General features: G+C 42.1%; 1 protein-coding gene across 1 annotated transcript in view; it reads right to left on the minus strand.

Moving 5' to 3' along the window:
• Positions 1 to 21,967, minus strand: part of KCNK13 (potassium two pore domain channel subfamily K member 13) — a 57,416-nt gene extending 35,449 nt beyond the window's left edge. Inside the window, exon 1 of the mRNA XM_061359978.1 lies at positions 21,073 to 21,967. Within this exon, the coding sequence (XP_061215962.1) occupies positions 21,073 to 21,409 (337 nt within the window). The 5' untranslated portion in view covers positions 21,410 to 21,967. The remainder of the gene's footprint in view (positions 1 to 21,072) is intronic.

A 21,967-nucleotide genomic window follows, 5' to 3' on the forward strand; every position in this document is an offset into this window, starting at 1 on the left:
TGGTTTATTCTTTTACTTCACAAATCAGAGAATCAAGCCTATGTATAGTTGTCATAATAATTTAAAAAGATAATTTTAAAAGGGAACGTATACTAAAACCTTGAAATCAAATCAACCTAAAAAATAGCTGCATTTTTGTCCTTCTGAGATCGTGATTTCACAAGAAGACCACTTGTTCTTCCATTTCACCTTGATAAGAAATGCCAGTATGAAGAAAATTAGCTGCACTTCACTGTCCTGTGAAGAAATAGATGGAGACAAAGAAAAAAAAAAAGAAAAAAAACAATTTCTACTACACTAGTTATATGTTCCATGTATAACTGCAGAAGGAACATTTAAAACTCATTTCTGCAGAGACCTGTTTATAGATACTACTTGCACAGAATAAGAAAGTAGTTTTGTTACTTCAGGGTGATTACTGAGGATGTGTACGATTAAGCATCTGCATAAATCTGTTTTGTATTTCAGACACTGTCTACAGCATCATCTATTTTAGGCACATTTTCAACACAGAAATTCAAACGTGCTATTCAGACTTTCCCTTTTCCAGATATCTTACAAAATTCCTACAGCCTCACTGTTCCTCCACAAACTATTCAAAGTACCTGAGTTGCCATGAATACTCTACAGCAACTCAGCCTGACTATCCAAACCTTGCATTCCAGGGCTTATGAAAAGAGATGTCCAAACTCTTTCTATCTCTTGACTTACATTCGTCACAGGAAGGTTTCAAGCATTGCTCTCATTCCCTGGAGTAGTGTTTAAACCACCAATTTAAACACGAGGCTGGAACAGAACCTTTTCTGTGCCTTCTTAGGGAACATGGGTCATGGTGACAGCTGTAACAGCAGAACAAATGGAGCATGGACATAGATCTGCCAGAGAAGAATGACAGTGTCACCTCTACTTTTTTAATGTTATCAGTACAGCAAAGCCCTGACACTGATTGATTGTCACCACTTATGAATGCTGTTACGGGGTCATCTTTCATGTGTGCCTGTAGCCCAGAAAGCCAACCGTATCCTGGGCTGCATCAAAAGGAGCGTGACCAGCAGGTTGAAGGAGGTGATCCTGCCCCTCTACTCTGCTCTTGTGAGAACTCACTTGGAGTATTGTGTGCAGTTCAGGTGTCCTCAACATAAAAAGGACATGGATCGGTTGGAACAACTCCAGAGGAGGGCCACGAGGATGATCAGGGGACTGAAGCACTTCCTGTATGAAGATGGGCTGAGAAAGTTGGGGCTGTTCAGCCTGGAGAGGAGAAGGCTGCATGGAGATCTCAGCAGCCTCCCAGTATCTGAAGGGGGCCTATAGGGATGATGGGGATGGACTCTTCCCTAGGGCCTCTAGTGATAGGACAAGGGGTAACGGGTTCAAACTTAAACAGGGGAAGTTCAGATTGGATATAAGGAAGAAGTTCTTTCGTGTTAGGGTGGTGAGGCACTGGAATAGCTTGCCCAGGGAGGTTGTGAATGCTCCATCCCTGGCGGTGCTCAAGGCCAGGTTGGACAGAGCCTTGGGTGGCATGGTTTAGTGTGAGCTGTCCCTGCCCACGGCAAGGGGCTTGGAACTTGATGATCTTAAGGTCCTTTCCAACCCTAACTATTCTATGATTCATCCCTGCCCTATAACAAGATTCTTCAGAGGACTTTGCTCCTGTAAAAACTGTTCCTGTCAGCCCCTTAGTTTATCACACCAGACAGCTGGCTCAGGTAAAGGTCCCCATGGGCTTCTCCAGAGCTCTGTCCTGGAACAGCACTCCTCAGAAAAACAAAGATCCAGGCCAACACAGCCTCTAAGCCTCAGTCATGCCTATGTTGTCATCACGGGCAAGGTAATGGTCAGGAACAAATGAGAAAGCAGACAGGAAGGAAAGTGCGGGTGAGGATCAGGTGCAGAGTCTGTGATTGACTAAAGAGATTTTATATAAAATGGAAAAAGTGTCCGTTCATAGCAGTGTCTGTTGGACTCCTGTTGTCATCAGACCCCACAGCTTTACCAAGCCTTGAAACGAAAGACAAGACCCAGAGAGGCTCTGAGACAGATATACTCCTCTGAACACACTACTTGTAAACACTGCATTCTCCTTTTAAGAAATTAACTTGTGAAATCAAAACCCCCACTTCTACTGCTTCTATTTGACGAAAACTGAATTCATGATTTTAGAAAACAAAACCTAACCAGTTCATGGTATTTCAGGGTCTTATCCATCTTATTGTGCTGTGCTGAATTATGCGTTTACTCTGCTGAGTATGTTTTGCTTTCACTTTGCTTAGTTTTCTGTGATCTTGCATAGATTTACTTTCATGGATCTCCTCTGAAAGGGCAAGTGCTAAAGACAGCACATTGCTAGATAGTCAGTAGCCGTATGTTACAAAAGTCTTTGCCCATTCTTTTGAAATGGCTGTTATTCTAAGTACTTAAAAATTGTACCTGATGTTGTTAAGGTTTTTGCTTCTATCTGTAGGTCTTTTGATTTTAATTAATGAGAAGATGACAACCAATTACATTTGCATCTAACACAAAGCATATTGTTAAACTTTGTCATACCCATTTGAGTTCCCTTTCTTGTATGTTAATACAACAATGTAACCTTAACATTTTCTGCCTTACTGCTGCTGGGAGTACTAATCAGTAAAGTTATTCCATTTTAACGTTTGAATTAAGTGGCAGTTAAGTATGAAGAGCTGAAATGTCTGCATAACTCATGTATCTTGGGATACTTGTTCCAAGCAAAGTCTACAAAAGACTTAAAATACATTAGGATTCTGATGTTTTGCTATGGGCAAAGCCTCATCAAAGGCATGAAACAGAGCTACACACCTCTTTGCAGGCCTAAATCTGTGTTTTATCACTGATTTATCCATTTCTGAGTCAGAGACCTACAAGAGCAAAAGCCTCAGAAAAGATAGGGAAGGCCAACTTTATTTTCTTATGTTCACATCCACCAGCACTGTCAGGGTTTTTTGCCCAGGAGAATTTGAATTTGGCCCTGTGGTTAAGGCAGAGGTTTCTGACATCCTCTATGGAACAAAAAAGTTCATTTGTTTTCCCTGGATTCAAGAAAAATTCTGTTGGCCACCAGAGATGAGCTTCCCTGGGCAGAACAAACTGAGTTCTTACCAAGTCCCATAATAGTTACTTGACGGGAAGAAAAGTCCATGCTGCCAGATGCTTGATTCATTTCTCATTTTAAAAATAGAATATCTTTTTAAAAATGAAAAACAATACGGGAACAAAGAAAGAAAATTACTTACATTCTAATTGTTTCTGCATAGTGGAATTAACTAGGAATTTTCTAACAAAACATTTTTCAGGGGAAGTAACAAAGCATCAAACACAAGTGGTTCACAGAAACATTTTGGTTTTGACTATTTTTCCCAAAACAGAAACAGGATGCTGACAATGAGAAGCTATCTTCCTTAGTGGTCTACTAAACAGCCCTGGTCTCCTTGCATGAGGCTGAGAGACAGCCCCACTCTGTGGGTTGCCCTGCGACAAGTATCTTGTAACCCCAGATCAACCTGCTGCAGAGCCAGAGGTTTATGACAGCCCAGCTGTACTGGTGGCTCCTCCGGCTCCCTTCTGCATGGGAATAAGCTACACTTATTCTGGGAAAAGGTCTCCAACTGTCCCAATACCAGAAACTTTCCAGAAACCACTCTTCTTTTTAGGTTCAGTGAGTGGAGTCCTTGGCAGGGTCCAGAATTCCTGACATTGAGTATCTGGCTTCTCCATGTTGCTTTGAAAAATGGGGGGAGAAGACGAGGAAGCATTCCTGCAGACAGCTTTTTGCGTTTGATCTGTACAAACGTTTGCATTGTCTGTGCAAATGGTATCTTGACCCTGAACTAGCTCTAACAGGTCACTGCTTCCCCTAACTCCTTCCAACACACTACTATTGCAAACTGTTCTCTCACACTCTGACTGAGCACTAAAACTGTGTCCTGGGACAGTTCCACAGCTCGAGGGCTTAGCGGGCAATTACCAATGACTAACTAGGTCCTTTCTTAATAAAGCTGAGCATCTGTTTTGTAAATATTTCTGCTAATCACATTTTCATTTTATAACTTGGTCTGTAATTCAGGATTATGCAGCCTAATTTACCGTTAAAGGGTAGATTAAATGATGACCAAATGTTTGTATTTAAAAGAGCTCAGATAACAAGGAATACTTATTATTCCAGATTAGAAGAAATTCAGACGGAGTCAGGAGATTGTCCATCTAACACCTGTCTCTTCATAGCTGGTTGGTTATCTGTACTGCATGATTTTGGCACTACAGTACAATATAAGGCCCACTTGGCATTACATGGAAAATAAAACCTGCAGAACACAATGGAAGAATGAAGAAGAAAATAATTGTACTGAAAACAAGTCCTCCATCAGCTACAAGAGGCATAACCCCCTGGCAGTGGAGGAATAGTGGGCTGGATACTGTGGGCCAGTAAGACAGATCCCGCATCCCTACTTACAGGAGACTCTTACAGCAGCTGGGATTAGATAAACACTTCTACATAGTGTGCTTTGCTGAGAACATCTTCCTTCTTGCAAATCACAGGCATCAATCAAGGCATGAGTTTAGTTTTTCCAGTTATATAATTCGGGCACAGCTCCAGTGAACAGCTAAAATAACAGTTAAAAGCATGGGGAAAGAAAAGGGAACTGCATTTGCAATCAAGATGGTGTTTTAAGATGAAAGGTAAACAAATTATGTGATTTTAGTGTTTCAGATGAGTCTCCCATGACATTGGATACTTACTGTTTTCCTATAAATTCATGTTCCTTTACATTTATTTCTTTCTTCCACTGCTATTTTAATTCAGTTTAGTCACCTACCTTGGATAACTGGCCTGCACCAGGAGCAAGTGCTGGGAAGTGCTTATGGATGTCAGAGCAGCGCATCTTCTCACCCATACTTCTTGCTTTGACTTTTCTCCATGCTGATCAGGTGCTGATTCCCTGTCAGCTCTGAGATATCTCAAGCTAATGCTTAAGTGTGTTTCACACATTTTATTTTATGGTTTTTTAATTACTGATTGTGTCAGCAGTTGAGGTGATTTTGTTGGGATTGCAAACACTTGCCAATGCTCCCCCTTTAATCTGCTGGGGAGGCAGTTCTAGGTATGAGACTGTTGTTATCTCCAAGCTCTAGCAGCAAAGAAACACATAAGAAACTGAACTGGTATTTCTGCGTGCTTCTGAGCTGCCCATTTTCCTGCTAGATTTGGGCTACTCGCTATTACTTCCTTCTTGTGCAACATGTTCCATCATGGAAAAATGATCTGTGTGTAATTGAAAGTGCTGCTGATATAATGCACTGCTCTAAGGAAAAAAACTAAACCCAAGCCAACAATAAACAAACCCAAACCAACAATAAAAAACCAAACCAACAAAAAAAAAAAAACAAACCCCAACCCAAACAAATGCCAACAAAAAAAAAAAAAACCAAACAAAAAAATCCACACCCTGCACCTCTCCCCCAGCAAAACAAAAAGAAAGCCAACAAAAAGCATAGCTGAACTACACTACTTCAAGAAATGAAGTGTTGTAGGAACAAGCACCTCTGTGATACCATAATTATCATGCGTAAGGGACAAAATCTATCTTAGCACTCGTTAAAGCAGTCCCAGAACATGCAAGCCAAAAGTTTCTGAGCATAGCTTCATTGTTGAAAGGCAAGTGCCTACACTCAACACCTTCTTTAGCCAGACCTACATCTTCAAAATGTCTGGAATATCTGTGGCTTTTACCCTGGATAATACTCAGTGGCACTAAAAGACAGCTGGATCACTTCAGTTTGAGGAAAGGGTAATGAGTATGGCTGCTGAAGCTCAGCAGGGTCCCTAAGCCTGTGATCCTCAGCCTAAACACCTGCCTGCCCACTGGCCCTTTACAGGGAGCTGCTTTTTCTCTGCAGCTGCCTTGATCACTTCTACTGGTCACCTCCTCCTCATTTCTGCCAGCTTGCTGCCCAGGTGCCTGCTTTAAAAAGAACAGGGATACCCAGCTGATGGTCAGAAGAGTAAAAGTAGGATTTACATCTTCTTTTCCTACAGGGTATTTAGTTTAGTGAGCCTCAGAGGCAATGGGAAAGAACTTTAAGAAAAACAAATACATAAACTAGCAGTAATGGATCATATCCCACAATTATTCAGGGGAAGCAAAATTTGATTTTTAAAGTGCAAGTCTGCTCTGAAACATGACTGTAAATCACCTGGTAAACAGCAGATCTGTTCTGGGTGTGTTTTGAGTCATGTCAATGTTTTCTTTAGGGTTAGAAGGCTCTGCAGACAGGTTGTATAAAACATTTGATTTAATCCCTTAGATGATAGTAAAATAAAAATTTAATCTTAAAATTATATGCCCTTCAGCGCATGAGCCTCTCCAAGATATGACACAGACTTATAGACCAAATATGTAATTTCAAAAATCAGTATTTTGTCCTTGATTTGAGTAGCAAACCGCTTAGCAATTTCTATCTGTACACTACCAAAAAACGGCTTTTAAAATGATTGCAAACTCCCCCACCTTGTTATTCACATGCTCAACTTTAAACACATCAGGAAAACAGTTCCAAACTTTCTGCAATAAAACCTCATGCAGTTAATTTCTTTTCCCAATACCCTCCTGAATCAGCTCTTGAAGAAGGAGATAATTCACTCTGGAGGAGCGACAAAGAACAAACATTGCTAACAAGAGCATTTCTCCTTATAAAAGGATAATTTGCAGAGCAGTAACCCAGTTCTTGCTGCCTAAATTACAAAATATTTAGTATCTGTCTAGTTATGACAAGCCTGTTACATGCTACCTCCTATTCCTCTGCTCTTTCAGATTCCAGACAAAGAAACTGGAAGGAATAAATGTGGGGAACCTTGAAGTTCTCACTAATGGTCCCCAGGAGTAAATGAGAGTGCTCAAAAGCGATGTTTTATTTCTTTGCAACACTTCAACACTAATAACTTCTGGAACACATTTCCTTCCAAAATGATTTCTTTTTTTAAGATTATACGGGGATGTCTTGTCACCATCACTGAACGATAGCAGCCCTGCCATGAAAAAATGCTGTAACAGAATAGCAAACAAAAGCACATGAGGCATCAGAGAACAGTCAGAGTACAGTGTCCAGCTGAAAACGTGGGGAGAATGCCTTTTATCTACCTTTACCAGGCACATCCAAATTAAAACATGGGCAAGGTTAAAGTCTTACTCTTACAGAGGATGCCAGGACAGTTCTAATGATAAGCTTTGGCTAACAGCTTATCTGTAAGGCAGTGTCTCTTTCAGCACATGGATATTTGAATTTATGGTGAAGTAGCACTTCCGAGGAAGGCCAGTACTGCTCCCTGGAGCACATAGGACAGACAGTCATAGAATCATAGAATGGTTTGGGTTGGAAAGGACCTTAAAATCACCTAGTTCCACCCCCCTGACATGGGCAGGGACACCTCACTAAACCATCTCACTCAAGTCTTAAGAACTTTCTCATAAAGCCACAAACCAAGCTTGTATCTGCTTACTTGATGAACTAGGAATACTGCAGCCTGAGATGGCCCATGAAGACTCTTAATTCTTTGGGCAGACAAAAAAAAAATCTTATTTAAAGCATTATATACAAAAGACCAAAACAAGAAGGGCAGCCTATACAACAAAATTAACTCCTTCTTAGAAAAAAGAGAGAAACTGGCCACTACAAAGTATTTTTCTTATAGTAAACAGCACCACAGTGCCAGTGTACAGCACAAAGGGAATGGAAAAGAGATGTGATGCAGGTAGAATACAAAAGGAAGGAATAAAAAGAAAGAACAAATCTGCAATATGAAAGAAAGGCTGCATTTAAAGAGCAGGTTCCATCCTAACAGCACTATCCTATTTATATTTTTATGGAAATAATTTCAGGAGAAAAACCCCCAAACTCCTTCTAATTGGACTGTAACATTTCTTTATTTTCACAGCAATTCATGGAACATGCTGTTTTTTCTCTAACTACCTTTAAGATTTTTGAACTTGACTATATAAGTAACTTTAAGTGGGTGCATAGGAACATGGAACTCAGTTTCACGTCTTTTTAGCAAGCACTATCCTCTACCAGACAGGATCAGCAAAGCCCAGCTGTCTGTACAGGCTACACTGCTGTCATGAATAAGAGAATCACAAGCACAGATGTACACAAGGAACAGTCTATTTTAGTGAGAAGGCTGGACAGCTGTTGCTGTGAAGTTAGGACTAACTACTACAAAAGTGTTACAGAAAAGTACAAAATGGATATACGTACATGCTTAAAATAGAAAACTTTTTAGTCTGCATCTTTGATATATTTAATTTCAATGTTTTGCTACTTGTTTTGCCTTTCTACAATGTTAGTTTTACACTGAAGCAATATATACTTTCCACTTTTTTAGCTTTCTAATAACTGAAGACTACCCAATTTTTCAGCAGAACTGATTTCTATTAAAAAGTGTCACACTTGAAATAGTCATTTCTTCTGTATGAATAAAATAACATTTAGGATCTTATTAACGTTCATACTCCGAGAACAAAACCACCTGAAATTCAAAATTGGTTTGAGGTTTGCAAAAAGTCTAGGCTACATTTGCAATCAACACCACCTTCTGATATATTGAATCTTCTCAAGTCACAAAGAGCGAAACACTTCCACAGGCTGTATTCTTCCTTCAGGGGTGGCAATGTGAGCTCAGTGGAAAACTTAAGCCACATGAATGCTACAAAAATCCCAATATTATAATCCTAAACAGTTTTCCTGGCAATAGAAATTCTAAAATAATATTTCAAATAATATTATTCATGTATAAAGGCATTATTTGTCATTTTTGATATTGAAACAAGCTGTTTTGAAGTATTTTTTACTGCATTGAAAAACTTTGACATAATGATTGTTGGTGCATCTATCACCTGAACAATGCTTCACTTCAGCAGCTGAAAAAATTCCACCACAGAAACGCTACTATCCATACCAGTACATGTAAAGAGTAATCACAACCTTTCTTTTTGGTGCTTTATATCTTGAATAAACTGTCTAAAACTCAGTTAAGACAGTCAGCTAATACTGAGATTAAGTTTGCAACCCTTCCCCCCCCCCAGCATGTATAATTTTTTTACCACAATTTCCCCATTATTTTTTTATATGTGGGCTAATCCAAGTCAAACTAATTATCTTCTATTAACAGCTATAATATAAATAATTGTTTTAACTGACTAATTTTAAATCATGTAAGTCAATATAGTCTCTTGAAAAAAAAACAAACCAAAACCAACAAACAAAACCCCAAACAAAAATCTCACTATTCAGTATACTTAGACCCTCTTTATTCCTAGAATTCACCCACTGGCTAAAGTAAGACTGCTCTCATAACCAGCAAGTAATTTGTTTAAATTGGTGGTTTTCTTTCCTCCAGCTTCTCCCACTTTACGGCATACCTGGTGTCCTCAGCCCTGATTAGGCTTTTGCTTTCAATTAAAAAATGTAATTTTCCCTCCAGGAAATAGGAAAGCTAAGTACTTTATGTGTCACCATTCCAGTCAAAACACCTGCATTTGCATTATGCTCCAATATACAGAATTAGTCTCCAGCTCAGCCTCAGGAAACTTCCAGCCTGGACAATTATAGATGCCTTAGGAAAATTATAGATGCCTCAGAAGTAAGAAATAGTCAGAAGTAGTAGAATTTTAGCAGGCAGACCTTTTCACAGGGTTAGCAGGCTGGAGAGTCACCATCAGGAGAATGGACCCACCTAGAGCTTTCCCAGTATCTATGAGAGCTTTCCTTGGCCTGGAATTCACATACTCGGTCTTTGACAGGGAGGATGGTGTGTTTCCTGATCTGCTTCCTTATCTGCAGATGGTTGCAGTGTCAAGAGCTTGAAACAAAGGCTGGGCAGTCCTTCCAATGTTCCTTCCAGTGCTCACCTATGGAACTCACAACATTTCGTTTGAACACACAGATGTCCTACAACGGTCCTTGCTGCACGCCTCCTCAAGGACTGTGTTCCATTTTTATCAGCGTTTTGTGCAAAAAATGCCTTGGCTTGGGAGTATATGGACTTAGAAAAATTTAGAAAATTTAACTGTGTTAAGCCACTTCTGAATATAGGATTTGGCCATTCAAATCATTTAGGCTTTCCAACAGCTTCAGATACTATCTGTCTGTGCTCGTGAAGTGGGATCCCACAGCAGTGCTCCCAGCCATGTCCCACCTGCATATGAAGCTTTCCTTCACTTCCCCCCTATCCCTTGGTTCCTTCAGGAAAACAATGCAAGTGTAAAGCCCCAAAGGGAGCAATGGTTTATTTTGTCAGGTCTCCCCCCTTCAACACCGAGATGACAAGAGCACTAGATAATATCCACTGCTCAGTTTAACGGAATGTAATTGCCCTAAATCTTAATCTGTTGAATATGGGAAACAGTACTTTCTTCATGCTCTTTGTCTCCAAGTCACACCGGTATATCTAACACTAGCAGGAGGAGGTACAGTTAATTACAGCTGCCAAAATAGAGACTTGTAGCAAAGTACTTAGCTCCTTATAGGACCAAGTTCATCAAAGTAAAGAACTGGATTTTGATGAATCTTCTCCCATTCAGGTTTTTCTTTTTCATTTCAACTGCAGTAAAGATATTGTTATCTCTGATTTCACTTTAATTAAGTGCTTCTCAGTCCATGATCAGTTCTATTTTAGCCTGTTTTAAAGTTTATTTAAATTTAGATGTATACTAAGCAGGGTAACATAATTGCACATGTTAAAGCCTGCTTCATCCTAATATCAAAGTGTTCCTTTGATTTCCTGAAGGTTTAAAAAAAAATGAACCTATGAAGTTCCATGTAAATTTTTCACAACACTTTTTTTATCTGCACCCTAAAAATACATGTTTAAAATTGCCAAAGGACAAGATTCTATATGTAGTGTGCTGAACACCATTGAGCTTTTTGGTTTGGGGTTTTTTTGGGGGGGAATAACAAGGCATAATTGTCATAGAATCATGAAACAGTTTGTGTTGGAAGGAACTTTAAAGATCACCTAGATCCAAACCCCTGCCATGGGCAGGGACACCTTCCACTGGACCAAGTTGCTCAAAGCCCTGTCCAGCCTGGCCTTGAACAGTGCCAGGGATGGGGCAGCCACAGCTTCTCTGGGAAATCTGTGCTAGGGCCTCAGCACCCTCACACAGTGAAGAATTTTTTCCCTAATCTTTAACCTCAAGCTACCCTCTTTAAATGTAAAGCCATTAATGAATACCTATTATCATAGAACCTGGGGGGAAAAGCTCTGGTAGAGGCATAAAAAGGTCATCTCATCCATTCACTGCCCATTGATGGAATTACAGCATCATTCATGTGGGGTGTCTGGTTATTCTGGGTGTCAGGGGCTCGGGTGATGAAGTCTCTATGGCATTCCTAAGGAGGCTGTACAACTGATTCACTGTACTTAGTGTTAGGAAACTAACACTATGTGTAACTTGAATCTACTTTTTCACAATTTAAGCCTGTTAACAGATGTCCTAGCTACCATGCACTTAGACAGCAGTGTTCAGTCTTTCCTGATTCAGTGCTCTCCCTCACTAGTTCCCTTCTCTCAGCTGTGCAAGTTCCTTGATTTCTTCCAATTTTTACGTAAGTTCTGCTTTCTAGATGTCTGATCATACCAACCATTTCCTTCTAGTCCCTATTTCTACAAATAAAGCAGCCTAAATCTGAAAACTGCATTCCAGACAATGCTTCCCAGTACAGTATATAGAAATATTATGCTGCTATGCTCCTCATACATCTCAATGTGATTTAAAAAATAGGTCAAGATATCTGATATCAATTGCTTATTTCTTATACGCAGGGCTAGTTATCCTGCCATACAAGATACACTAAATTTGACAAGATCTACTTTCGATAATTTTATGTTATGATTACTTGACTCCTCATTTCCACTTGGATGTTTACAAGTAGTTGATCTGATTACCCACTCAAGTGATTTTCAGTGAATCAAGGCTGTTTGGGCCATAATTTTCTTTTTTAATTCCTTCCTGTAATCATCCCTTTTTAAGAGATTGCCAAAATACTTGCCATCATAAATGCTTGGAATTTCAGCCCCTTCCATGAGTTGCCAAAGAGTTCCTTATTGATACAGTAATTCTTTGAATATCCTAGAAAGCAGTTGAGTTGGATTACATGACTTGAAAAGATCTGACAGACTAGGGATTCTAACCCATTCTTTATCACAGGTGTTAATTGTACCACACATCAGTTCAGCATTGACCTTTTCAGGAGGCTGATGCAGAAAAAGGCGTTAAAACATTTCAGCCTTCTTGGAGTCATTTGTTGAGAGCTCTTCCTCTTTTCTATAGAGTAGACTGATATTTTTCTTACGTCTTTCTCATCATTTTTTGTTGATGAATGAGTTCACATCACCATTGATATCCCTTGCTAATAGCACCATGTTTTGAGAGGCTGGACTTTTTATTCAGTTCCTGTATTTCCATAATACTCCTTTTGTCTTCACTGATTTCGTTTTCTATATATTTCCTTCTTGTGACTGAAATTAATAAATCTAAAAATGTAGACATGTTTATCTTCCATTACAGTTCCTGTCCTCCTTCTACATTTGGATCACTTGAGCCAGCATTATTTGTGCATTTTGTCTGAGAAACTGCTAGCCTGCCATTTTAACTCTTTTTTTCCTTCGTTTTGGTTCCTCTGAGATTACGCACTGCAGATCTCTACGTTCTGCTCTTGAAATCCTCTGGTTTTCTGTTCTTCCTGTACAGGATTAATTAACTCTCCCACTCTGTGGTCATGAAAGTTGCCTTCTACCCTTCCGGTGAAATAAGGCTAGAGCCAAATCCAGACAGGTTTCCTCTTAAGTGGTTTTTAAGTTTCAAAAACTTGCTAGAGAACTTGTGCTCATCTCTCAGCACATGCAACTGTACACAAATAAATCCCCTATTATAATCAAGTCATGAATCTTGACAGCTCCTCACAAAAAAACCCACCCTAATCCAAATCTTCCTGAGAGGGTGCAACTGACAAAATTATTTCCTCTACAGACTTTAAAGTGTGTTTAACTACTTATTGATCTCACTGAAGACACAGAGAATCTGTGGCAGAGAAGTTATAGTCAGCATTGCAAACGGTGGTGTGCTGGTTTGGTTGTGCTACTGTCTGGGTGCTCATCTTCAGATTGCTATGGTGGGATTTATTTCACTTCAATTTCAAGACCATACCTACCTTTGCACTTGGCACCTCAGTGTTTTTTTCCTCTCAGGGAAGAGGGACAGACACACTAGGACATACTAATTCTTCTGACCCATTTTAGATATTTTCTGTACAATTGGAGGACTTGAAGATCATTTGAAGACTTCGGCACTAACATGTAAGAAAATTTACACAGGAGAACTGACCTGGCCTTTCCCCTGACATGACAGGTTAGAACCATGTGGTTTAACCTTGTGTTTTAACCAGTGTCCAAGAGAGAACATGCTAGACTACCACACCTGTACATTTTTAGATCTTGCTAGTTAAAGGATTTCCAGGTTGTTTTAATTTTATACTTCCTTTCTGTTACATGGTTTGCTTGGTTTGAACATTTCTACTTTGTTCTGTGTATGGCAGAGACTAGTGGCCATCCTATCATAACCACCATTCTCCTTCTCATATTTTTCCCTACATCTTTCTTTTATATGGATCTGTCATATATTACAGTAAGCTTTCAGTAAAAATGTAGTGAAGCATTCACTGGAGCATTTAAATCTTTCAAAAGGTGGGGAATGTTCTAGTTTATTCACAGCTGCAGAACAGAGCAGGGGAGCAGGAGAAAGGATGGGAATAAAAAGTGAAGAGCCTTTTGCTCTAGAGATGCCTTTCCCGAAGCACTCTCCCCAACACACACACCTTCCAGGCTCTCAGGGCTATCAATGCAGGAGTATTCCAATGCATTTTTTAAGATAACCGGTAACTAATGAACAACTCTTTTATATTACACTAGACAAAACTTTCTTCTCAAAGTATCAAAAGGAGAGAGAAAACATTCTCCCCACCCTTTTTTTTTCCACTGCCAGTTCCCTGCATGTCACATAAACCTCCTTGTTCTTTGCTGCCTCCAGTTTCACTGTTTCTGGCTGCTGTTTCCTCTTGTTTTCTTGGAACAAGCCTTGTTCTTCCTCTTTCTTTCATAGTTCCACTTTCAAAAATCTATTGAGCAAGATATTTTTTATTTTTAATTCAAATCCTCTTTGCAGTGCAAGATTACATTATTTGGAAAAATAACAAATCCTGTTTGTTCTGTTCACACAATGAAGGCCAGCAGGATTGTTTCAATACCTCCCGAAAAAAACCAACCTCCAAAGCAATCAGTATAACATTTTTTTTGTTTGTTTCTTGTGTATCTGTGAAATATTTCAAAGCAAAATCTTCCCTTCTAATTTTCATCTCTTTGTTCAGTGTAACTCAGCCAGGCGCATTTCTCACTTTTAAATTATCACCATACAGTTGTTGACTCATTAACTACTGCAGTGACATTTTTAAAAAGCTGTTTCTTGTGTACTGTTCCTGCTCATCAGAATCCCTAGTTTTCTGCACTGAAACTATGAGAACCCTGAATATTCTGTCATTGTGGAAACTAATTATAACTTCTAAAGTATGCCAAAAGCAAAGGACAGCAGACATGACATTCAGTAACCTCTATTACACCTTCTCAGGGTACAAGGGGAATATGCTTGCTTGTGAAAGCAGAGACTGCAGGACATGACATATTCAAAGGGAGAGCATGGATGCCACACTAACTCAAGCAGTCATGACCTGCGCTGATAGTTTGGATATTCCTATCTTTCTGGTCACTCTACAATAGAAGAAAGGAGGCAAACCATCAGTAAGTTACTTTCAACAGAGCAGGCTGGAACTAAATGTTTTATTTCTAATCATTTCTCTGAAAGAGAATTCAAACAGTCTGGTGCAACTTTTGTGCTTCTGCTGAGCATGACAAGATGACAAAAAGTACTTTATATCCAGGAAAGAGCTCAAGAGGCTTAGTGGCTTTGGGAACGTAATCTAGTCATTCCATGGTCTGGTTCTGTACATCATACCAGGAAGAAGGTAGGCACCTCAGAAGGGTGCCGCCAAGCTGAACAAGATGTTCTTCATAGGAATGTGTCCATCACCAAGAGCAGTCTTAGTGAAAAGTATCTTGGAATCAGTAAAGGAGCCATAAAACTATAAATTAGGTAAACGTCGCTCTCCACTAAATGTAGCCTTCGTCAAGAATAGTCAAAATGGGACAGCTGTGGTCAAAGCAGGGAACCAAAACTCAAAGTCCCCTTCTTGTGGCAGTATTTTAATCATTGCTTTTATTGCACAGCTGCATGCCACTATTTTTAAGGGAAGAAGGGTTCCCTCTGAAATGAAATGTATAGAGGGTTGCATTTGGGACACAATTCAGGGTCTGATGGTGTATTCTGAAGTCCACAGTTAGGCAACTGACATTCAAGGACAAGAAAGACAACACACTTTGTGGGCATAAAAACAAGCTTAGCCACTCCAGGTCGAACAATAGTTCTGTTCTCACTGTTGGGCTGGATAAAGTAAAGCAGAGAGATGAGACACTTCGTTAATGAACATGGGATACAACTAGAAACATAAAACACTGACTTGTATTGCTTCCTTCTAAATGGTAAGATGCACTTGCCGCACACATACAGCTTTCTTGAAGTGTTGGCTCACCAAAAAAGAAAAAAGAGAGGAATAAAATCTATGATTAGAAAAACCCAGAAATGGAATGAATCCATGAAAAAGAAAATACTAGCTCTGATGATCTTATCTAATCGTCTCACCTGGGACTATGGAGCCCTGGTTATGACTCAGTGGCTAAAACAGGTCATTTTGAATCATTAGGGCTGCTTGCAGCATAAACAATATTTGAGGTATAAAAATGTTAGCTGGGAGATCAACTCACCTTGTGCTGTACAGGTTTAAACAGCCCAGGCACAGTACCCTAGGTGGGGCTCTCATTGCAGTTGCCACCCTTTATTCACTCTACGTATGGTAGAGACAAGGCTACAAGCAGTAGTCCAGCTCTCCACTTTTAATGATTAGGTGGGTTCCTGGGCATTATCCCACACACATGCCTGGGTATTCTGCACAGCTGTAACTCCTCTCAGTAGTAGGTACTGCACTTACACAGGTGAAAATGACAAAGTGGGCACTTTCTCTAACACTGATCAGCAAGCACTCCCTCCTTCAGTCCACCACAGACTGCTGTACATGGACACTATGGCTCATGATCTGCACCCCATGCACATCTCCCCATTAGGAAATGACACTCCCATCAATCAACCCTCTCTAAGCTGCTTAAAGAAGATGCTGTGACTCCTTCTACACCTTGTGTACAAGGGATACTATGCTGTGTAGGTACTTGTCACTCTGCCATAAAGATCTCACCCTTTGCTCCAGGAAATTTTACTTCTTGGTCTTCAGGTAATGCACTGGTGGACAAATTTGTTTTTTTCACCTTGCATCAACACTTTATACCTCCAGCCCAACATCCTGCAGCTTCTTGCAGAAAGGAAGGATGCAAATTTGGACAATTTCTCAAGAAAATGTACCTCTTTTTGTGAGGGTGATGTTTCCTCCTTCACCTCACTGCTTATAAACAGTTTACACAGAAAAGGCAGCAGGTAACAGGCACAAACTGAAATACAGGAAACTCCATTAGAACAGGAGGAAAAAATAAATCCTCTTTTACTGTGAAGACGATCAAACACAAGCACAGGTTGCCCTGTGAGTGCTATGGAGTCTCCATCCATGGAGATATCCAAACCCTGACAGGACGTGGCTTTAGCTGACCCTGCCTGGAGCGTGGGGGTCAGACAAGACAATATCAAGAGTCCTCATTCAACTTCCTGCCTCTGAAAAGGGCAGCCACATCATACATCAGGTGAGGAGCTGCTTCAGGCTATGCCTATATGATGAGATACATTTTATTCAATTTACAGTTAAAATAAACAGGTTTTAATCAGGAACATAATATGGGCTGGGGTGCGCACAGGTGGTTTTGGTTTGTTTGGTTTTTTTTGGTGAAGAAAAAGGGAATAGAGATCTTTCAATTTTCTTAAGTTATTTAAAGTAAAACAACTGTACGTGAGATAAGAGTATCTTAACACATTGATAAAATCCTCATTTGGTGCAACTTAAGTCAGTAACAGTTTTTTCCAATGGTTTCAAAGAGCAGAGGAGGATCTAGATGCTGCAAATATCCCAGTATGCAAAGCCTCTGTATGGCTCAAGGGTAATAGTGTTCAGTTATTTCCAGTGGAACTGAGGGTGCCCAGATGTCTGTCAGGAAAGATGAGCAGTGATCCAATGTGTAGATTTTCAAACTCCTGGGCAGCAGCTCCGTACCTGTTGGAGACACTGCTGTCCCAAGGCACCAGAGACGTTCTTAGATATCAGAGCACCTGCTGCTGACTGGGACCTTACAGTCTAATGCTGAACACCCAGAGCCTACCAAATGCTGTAAACCCCTGGACAGACCACACAAGCATTCACTGAAGTGCAGATTAGGAGCTTGATTTTGGTTTCTGGTCTGCAGAATATTTTATTAGTTTATGCAAAGTGGGTGAGTTTCAACACTGAGTCCCATCTAAATATTATTCCCCAGACCAGTGGTCAGGGCACTATGCTGAGATATGGGGCTTCAAGTCCTTGCTGAGAAAGAAGTTGCTTTGATCTTCTGCATCCTGAGACAGTACTACATACTACTACACTACACACCTGTGGGCTCCTCCCTCCAGATCAGAGTTGGACACCTGTCTTCATAGGATGGAGAGGCTTCAACCCCATCTTCTTCCTTGGGATCACCTCCTCGCTAGTCTAGGTAGTCTCCCAGTTGGGCTGGTATCTGAGGTAACCTTACATTTCTAATGCTTCCACTTACTGTATAGGTAACCTTAGTGCTGTATAACACTACATAACTCCTGATTTTTGTGTGCCTTTTATAGCTGAGCACTGACAGGAATAGAGCCTTTATGGAATAAATTCTAAACTGCTGAACTGAGAAAAAACAAATTAATTTTTATTCCTTCAGCTCTGTTTACCTTTGTATTTTCTTGACAAGAAAATAGGCTGGTTACATTTAGTTTTGACCTTCTGACCCAATGCACTAGTATCATGCTCCCAGTAACTATGTGAAACATTTTATGTGAGTCTTTAATGAAAAAGGCAATATTATTCCCTTAGACACTGCAAAACTCCCTTCTTTCCTCTGAAAGTCAAAAATATGACAGTATTTCTTTTACTCTGGTGGAGCAGCAAAATTATTTCCACTACACAAAAGAGGAAAAAAAAAAAGTTCACAAATGAAAAAAAAGGTGACTGCTTTCACAATTTACCTGCTAAATAACCTTCTATACCAGCACATAGTACTGCATGTAGAAGATTAGCTGATATTAGGAACATGCCATAAAAGCACCTATTCCTGAAAAAGTGCCTTTAACTGAAGGCACCACATTTTATTTAGGTGTAGAAATGTATATAGCCACCTACCTGCATGGGTATATAGGTAGCAGAAGTGCCAACTGAAAAACACAAGACACAATCCCTTGAGGTCATAACTGGGGTAATACATTATTTTTAAGGCACTGTACAGGGAAACGAAAGATGTGGACCGTTTGGAAAGGGCTGAGAGCAGAAATACTGATTTGAGATGCATAAACAAAACCTATTGTTAGGACCCCAATATGGTGTGTGGCAGCAGAGCCTGCAGGAGAATGCTGCTGCGGGGCACAGCCGAGGGCATCTGGCCAGAGAACAGTCTTGTGCATGTCTGTAGAGCCCAGTACACAGCCCAAGCTAAAATAAAGGGCTGAAACGCACAATCGGCCTCACAAAGCAGCAATGACACCGAAAAGAGTAAGAAAGAGGGATGCTGTTGATAAAACCGAAGAAGTACAATGCCACTGACAGGAGTAAGAAAGAATGATGCAATTGATAAAACACACTGAGAAAATGACAACGTTGATAAGCCAGAGAAAACAGGTCAACACTAGGTCAGAAGAAGGGACTAGATGTAAACCACCAGAGTCTACAGACCATAGACAACCTGAGGGAAAAAGGCGTCTTGAGAACATTTTCAGCACAAACGCCAATGGACCTCTAAATTGTGGGCAACAGAAATTGGCAAGACAGGAACAGCTGAGTTAATAAGACCACAGATACCCTTCTCTGCTTAACTATCTCACACAAGGTAAACATCAGTGATAAGAACTACTGGCACCAGTTGATCATGCAAGAAGTAACTGCATCACAACAAGGCAGGGTACAACAGTTTGGCTTTCTGAATTTAGAATAGACTGAAGGGACACATGACAATGATCTCTGAGTACCTAAGAAACCATTCTCTAGGTATGAAGTATGATAAAACAAAAATAATACAAGTCACTGAACTGTAGTAAAGAAGAAATCAGGAAAGCCTTTTTTTCTGGTGAGGATACTAACACATAAGGCTGCATTCCTTGTGGAAGCTGTGGAATCTCCAGCAGTGCAGGTTCAAAATACCAGTTTGGACAAACATCTATCAGGAAAAGTCACATGTAAGTGACCTCCCCTAGAAACAGAGGTGACCAGATGGACTTCAGAGAAGTCTTTACTACTATTTCATGGCTGTAGCAACGGTTAGCATCAACACTGTGTTTTGATCATACAAGAAAAGCACACCTTAAGGGAAATTTTACAATGCAAACAAAGTACAGGAGTTCACAAAAACGGGCTTAATGGTGTTATGTTACTGTAAATTACCAGTTCAGCAGAACATTTAAGCATAGCCCTTGCGTCTTACAGACTTGAGGTCTGAGGACACAAAACACCCAAACCTTGATGCCCCGAGGAAATACAAAACTAGCCCAGTGACATCTTTCACCACAAAATTAACTCCAGACCTAAGAAACTCAGTAGCAGGAAGAGGTTGAGCAGAACCACTGGGAAGTGTCAGGTACTGCAGAAACTGCAGAACAACACAAACTCTCACATGTGTCACATTAAGCAAGACATCTCAAAGCTCGTCTTCAGGGACAAGAAGTTAACAAGTGTTCACAGAGGTTTCCTGAAGTAACTGGCAATTAAACAATCATTCCTCAGCGTGCATTTCACATTTCACAGACTGATGAGAACAGGCAATACCATTACTAAGATTTAGTGACCCCATTTGTCACACTGGCAAATGCACATAAGGCTGCCTGTATTTAACTAAAGCAAGCTCCACTTCTCAGGGGTTTTCAGCCACCCGCAGCTGCCCAAACCAAGCCTTTCTGTTGACTCCCACGGGCTCCCTGACTTGTGCCAGTTCCTGGTGCTGTCTCTTTCCACCTTCCAGTACTCTCATTACCCCCTTGGAGTTTCTGTTCCTCCGAAGGTTCCTTCAACCTGAATACATGTGGGTTTGTTCACAAAGTAAGCAGTGCCCACCTACTTGATGATTCTGCCTCAGAAAGCCAGAAGAGCAGAAAGCAGAGTGGTTTGACATCCAGCCTTTCTAAGTTGGACCCTTTGCTTCTGGACACAGCAAAACGTATTTTATGGTTCTTGTTAAACCAGATTAGAGCTTTAGAAAGATCTCTTCTAGGCCTACAGCCTACGAAGCCACCTACCTCAGGATCTAAGAATTGCCATAATAAGACTTTAGATTCCTATCATGAGAAATTAAAAACATACAGTGTTTGTTTAAAGCTTTCGACTTTAGGTGCAACTGTTCTTGTACAAAGTCCGCCACTGCTTGCGCAGGCCAAGTTCCCCGGTGCGGAAGAGTGGAACTCCTGGGGGCAGCCCGTCCAGCGCCCGCAGGCGAGCAGCGAGCCGGGCTCCTGCACGGATCAGGGCATCCCAGGGGAGAGCGCTTCCCCCACGCGTGGGGCTTCCCGCCGCCGTGTGTCTTTGACAGGAGCAGAGAAAATACGAGCAGCTACAGGACAGGACGGTACTCGGCACCAGCGCGAAGCCCACTGCGCGCCCGGGGAGCTGGGGAGGAGGAGGCGGGGATGCGCATCCCCGGCCCTCTCGCGGCCGCCGGCAAGTCCCGCCACTCACCGATAGTGGAGACGACGGTGCCCACGAAGTAGAAGGCTCCGGTGAAATCCCACCGGGGCCGGATGTCATCGACGCGGATGCCGGCCACACTGGCTTCCTCGTACTCCCGAAGGAAGTGCCGGAGCTCGGCGCGGCTCAGGTTGTGGCGCCGGGTGAAGTTCTCCAGCCGCTCCTCCCAGCGCTCCTTGGCCTCCCGCTCCGTGGGCAGCTCGATGGCCGAAAAGACGGCGGCACCGCACAGCATGTACAGCACGATCAGCACCGCCAGCAGGAGGAACCGCGCGTTGTCCGCGTTCAGGCGACCCGCGCTGGAGCAGCAGCCGCCGCGACACGCCATCCTCCGCCCCGCGGGACCAGGCTGCCGCGCCGACACGCTACGTCGGGGCCCTCCTGCCGCCACCGCCGCCGGGCATCACGGCACCGCCCGCCAGGCGTGCGCGGGGCCGCGGAACTCAGGGTGCTGCGAAGCCCGGCGGCGGCGAGCGGCTCTCCTGTGAGCCGGCCGGCACCTCCGCCCCGGGGGCAGAGCGCTGCCCCGCCGCGCCCGGCACGGCCCCGCGGTTTACGGGCTTCGGGCTGCGGCGCATCCTGCGGGCTGAGGGAACCGCCCGGCCCGGCCGGTCCCGTCCTGCGGGGCCCCTCAATCCCGCCGCACGCCCCGCAGGGCTCCCGTCTCCTCCAGTTTCATACTCCCTTGTTCCCCCGCCCCGAGCACGTCGGAGCGCGGCTCAGGGACAGGCACCGCCAGACGCCTCCTGCCTGACGAGGGGTGGGGGCGAAGGCGGGACCGGCGGCAGCTCGCCCCCCGCCCTGGAGCACCTCAACCCCGGTCCTGGGCTGCCCGCGCCATGGCACCGGGGACCCACGGGGGGCTCACCTCAGCTGAGCGCGGCCA

This window comes from Neopsephotus bourkii, unplaced genomic scaffold (assembly GCF_033783945.1).
Source record: "Neopsephotus bourkii isolate Nb327-2 ecotype Australia unplaced genomic scaffold, CSIRO-AGI_Nbou_v1 NB_998, whole genome shotgun sequence".
Lineage (NCBI taxonomy): Eukaryota > Metazoa > Chordata > Aves > Psittaciformes > Psittacidae > Neopsephotus > Neopsephotus bourkii.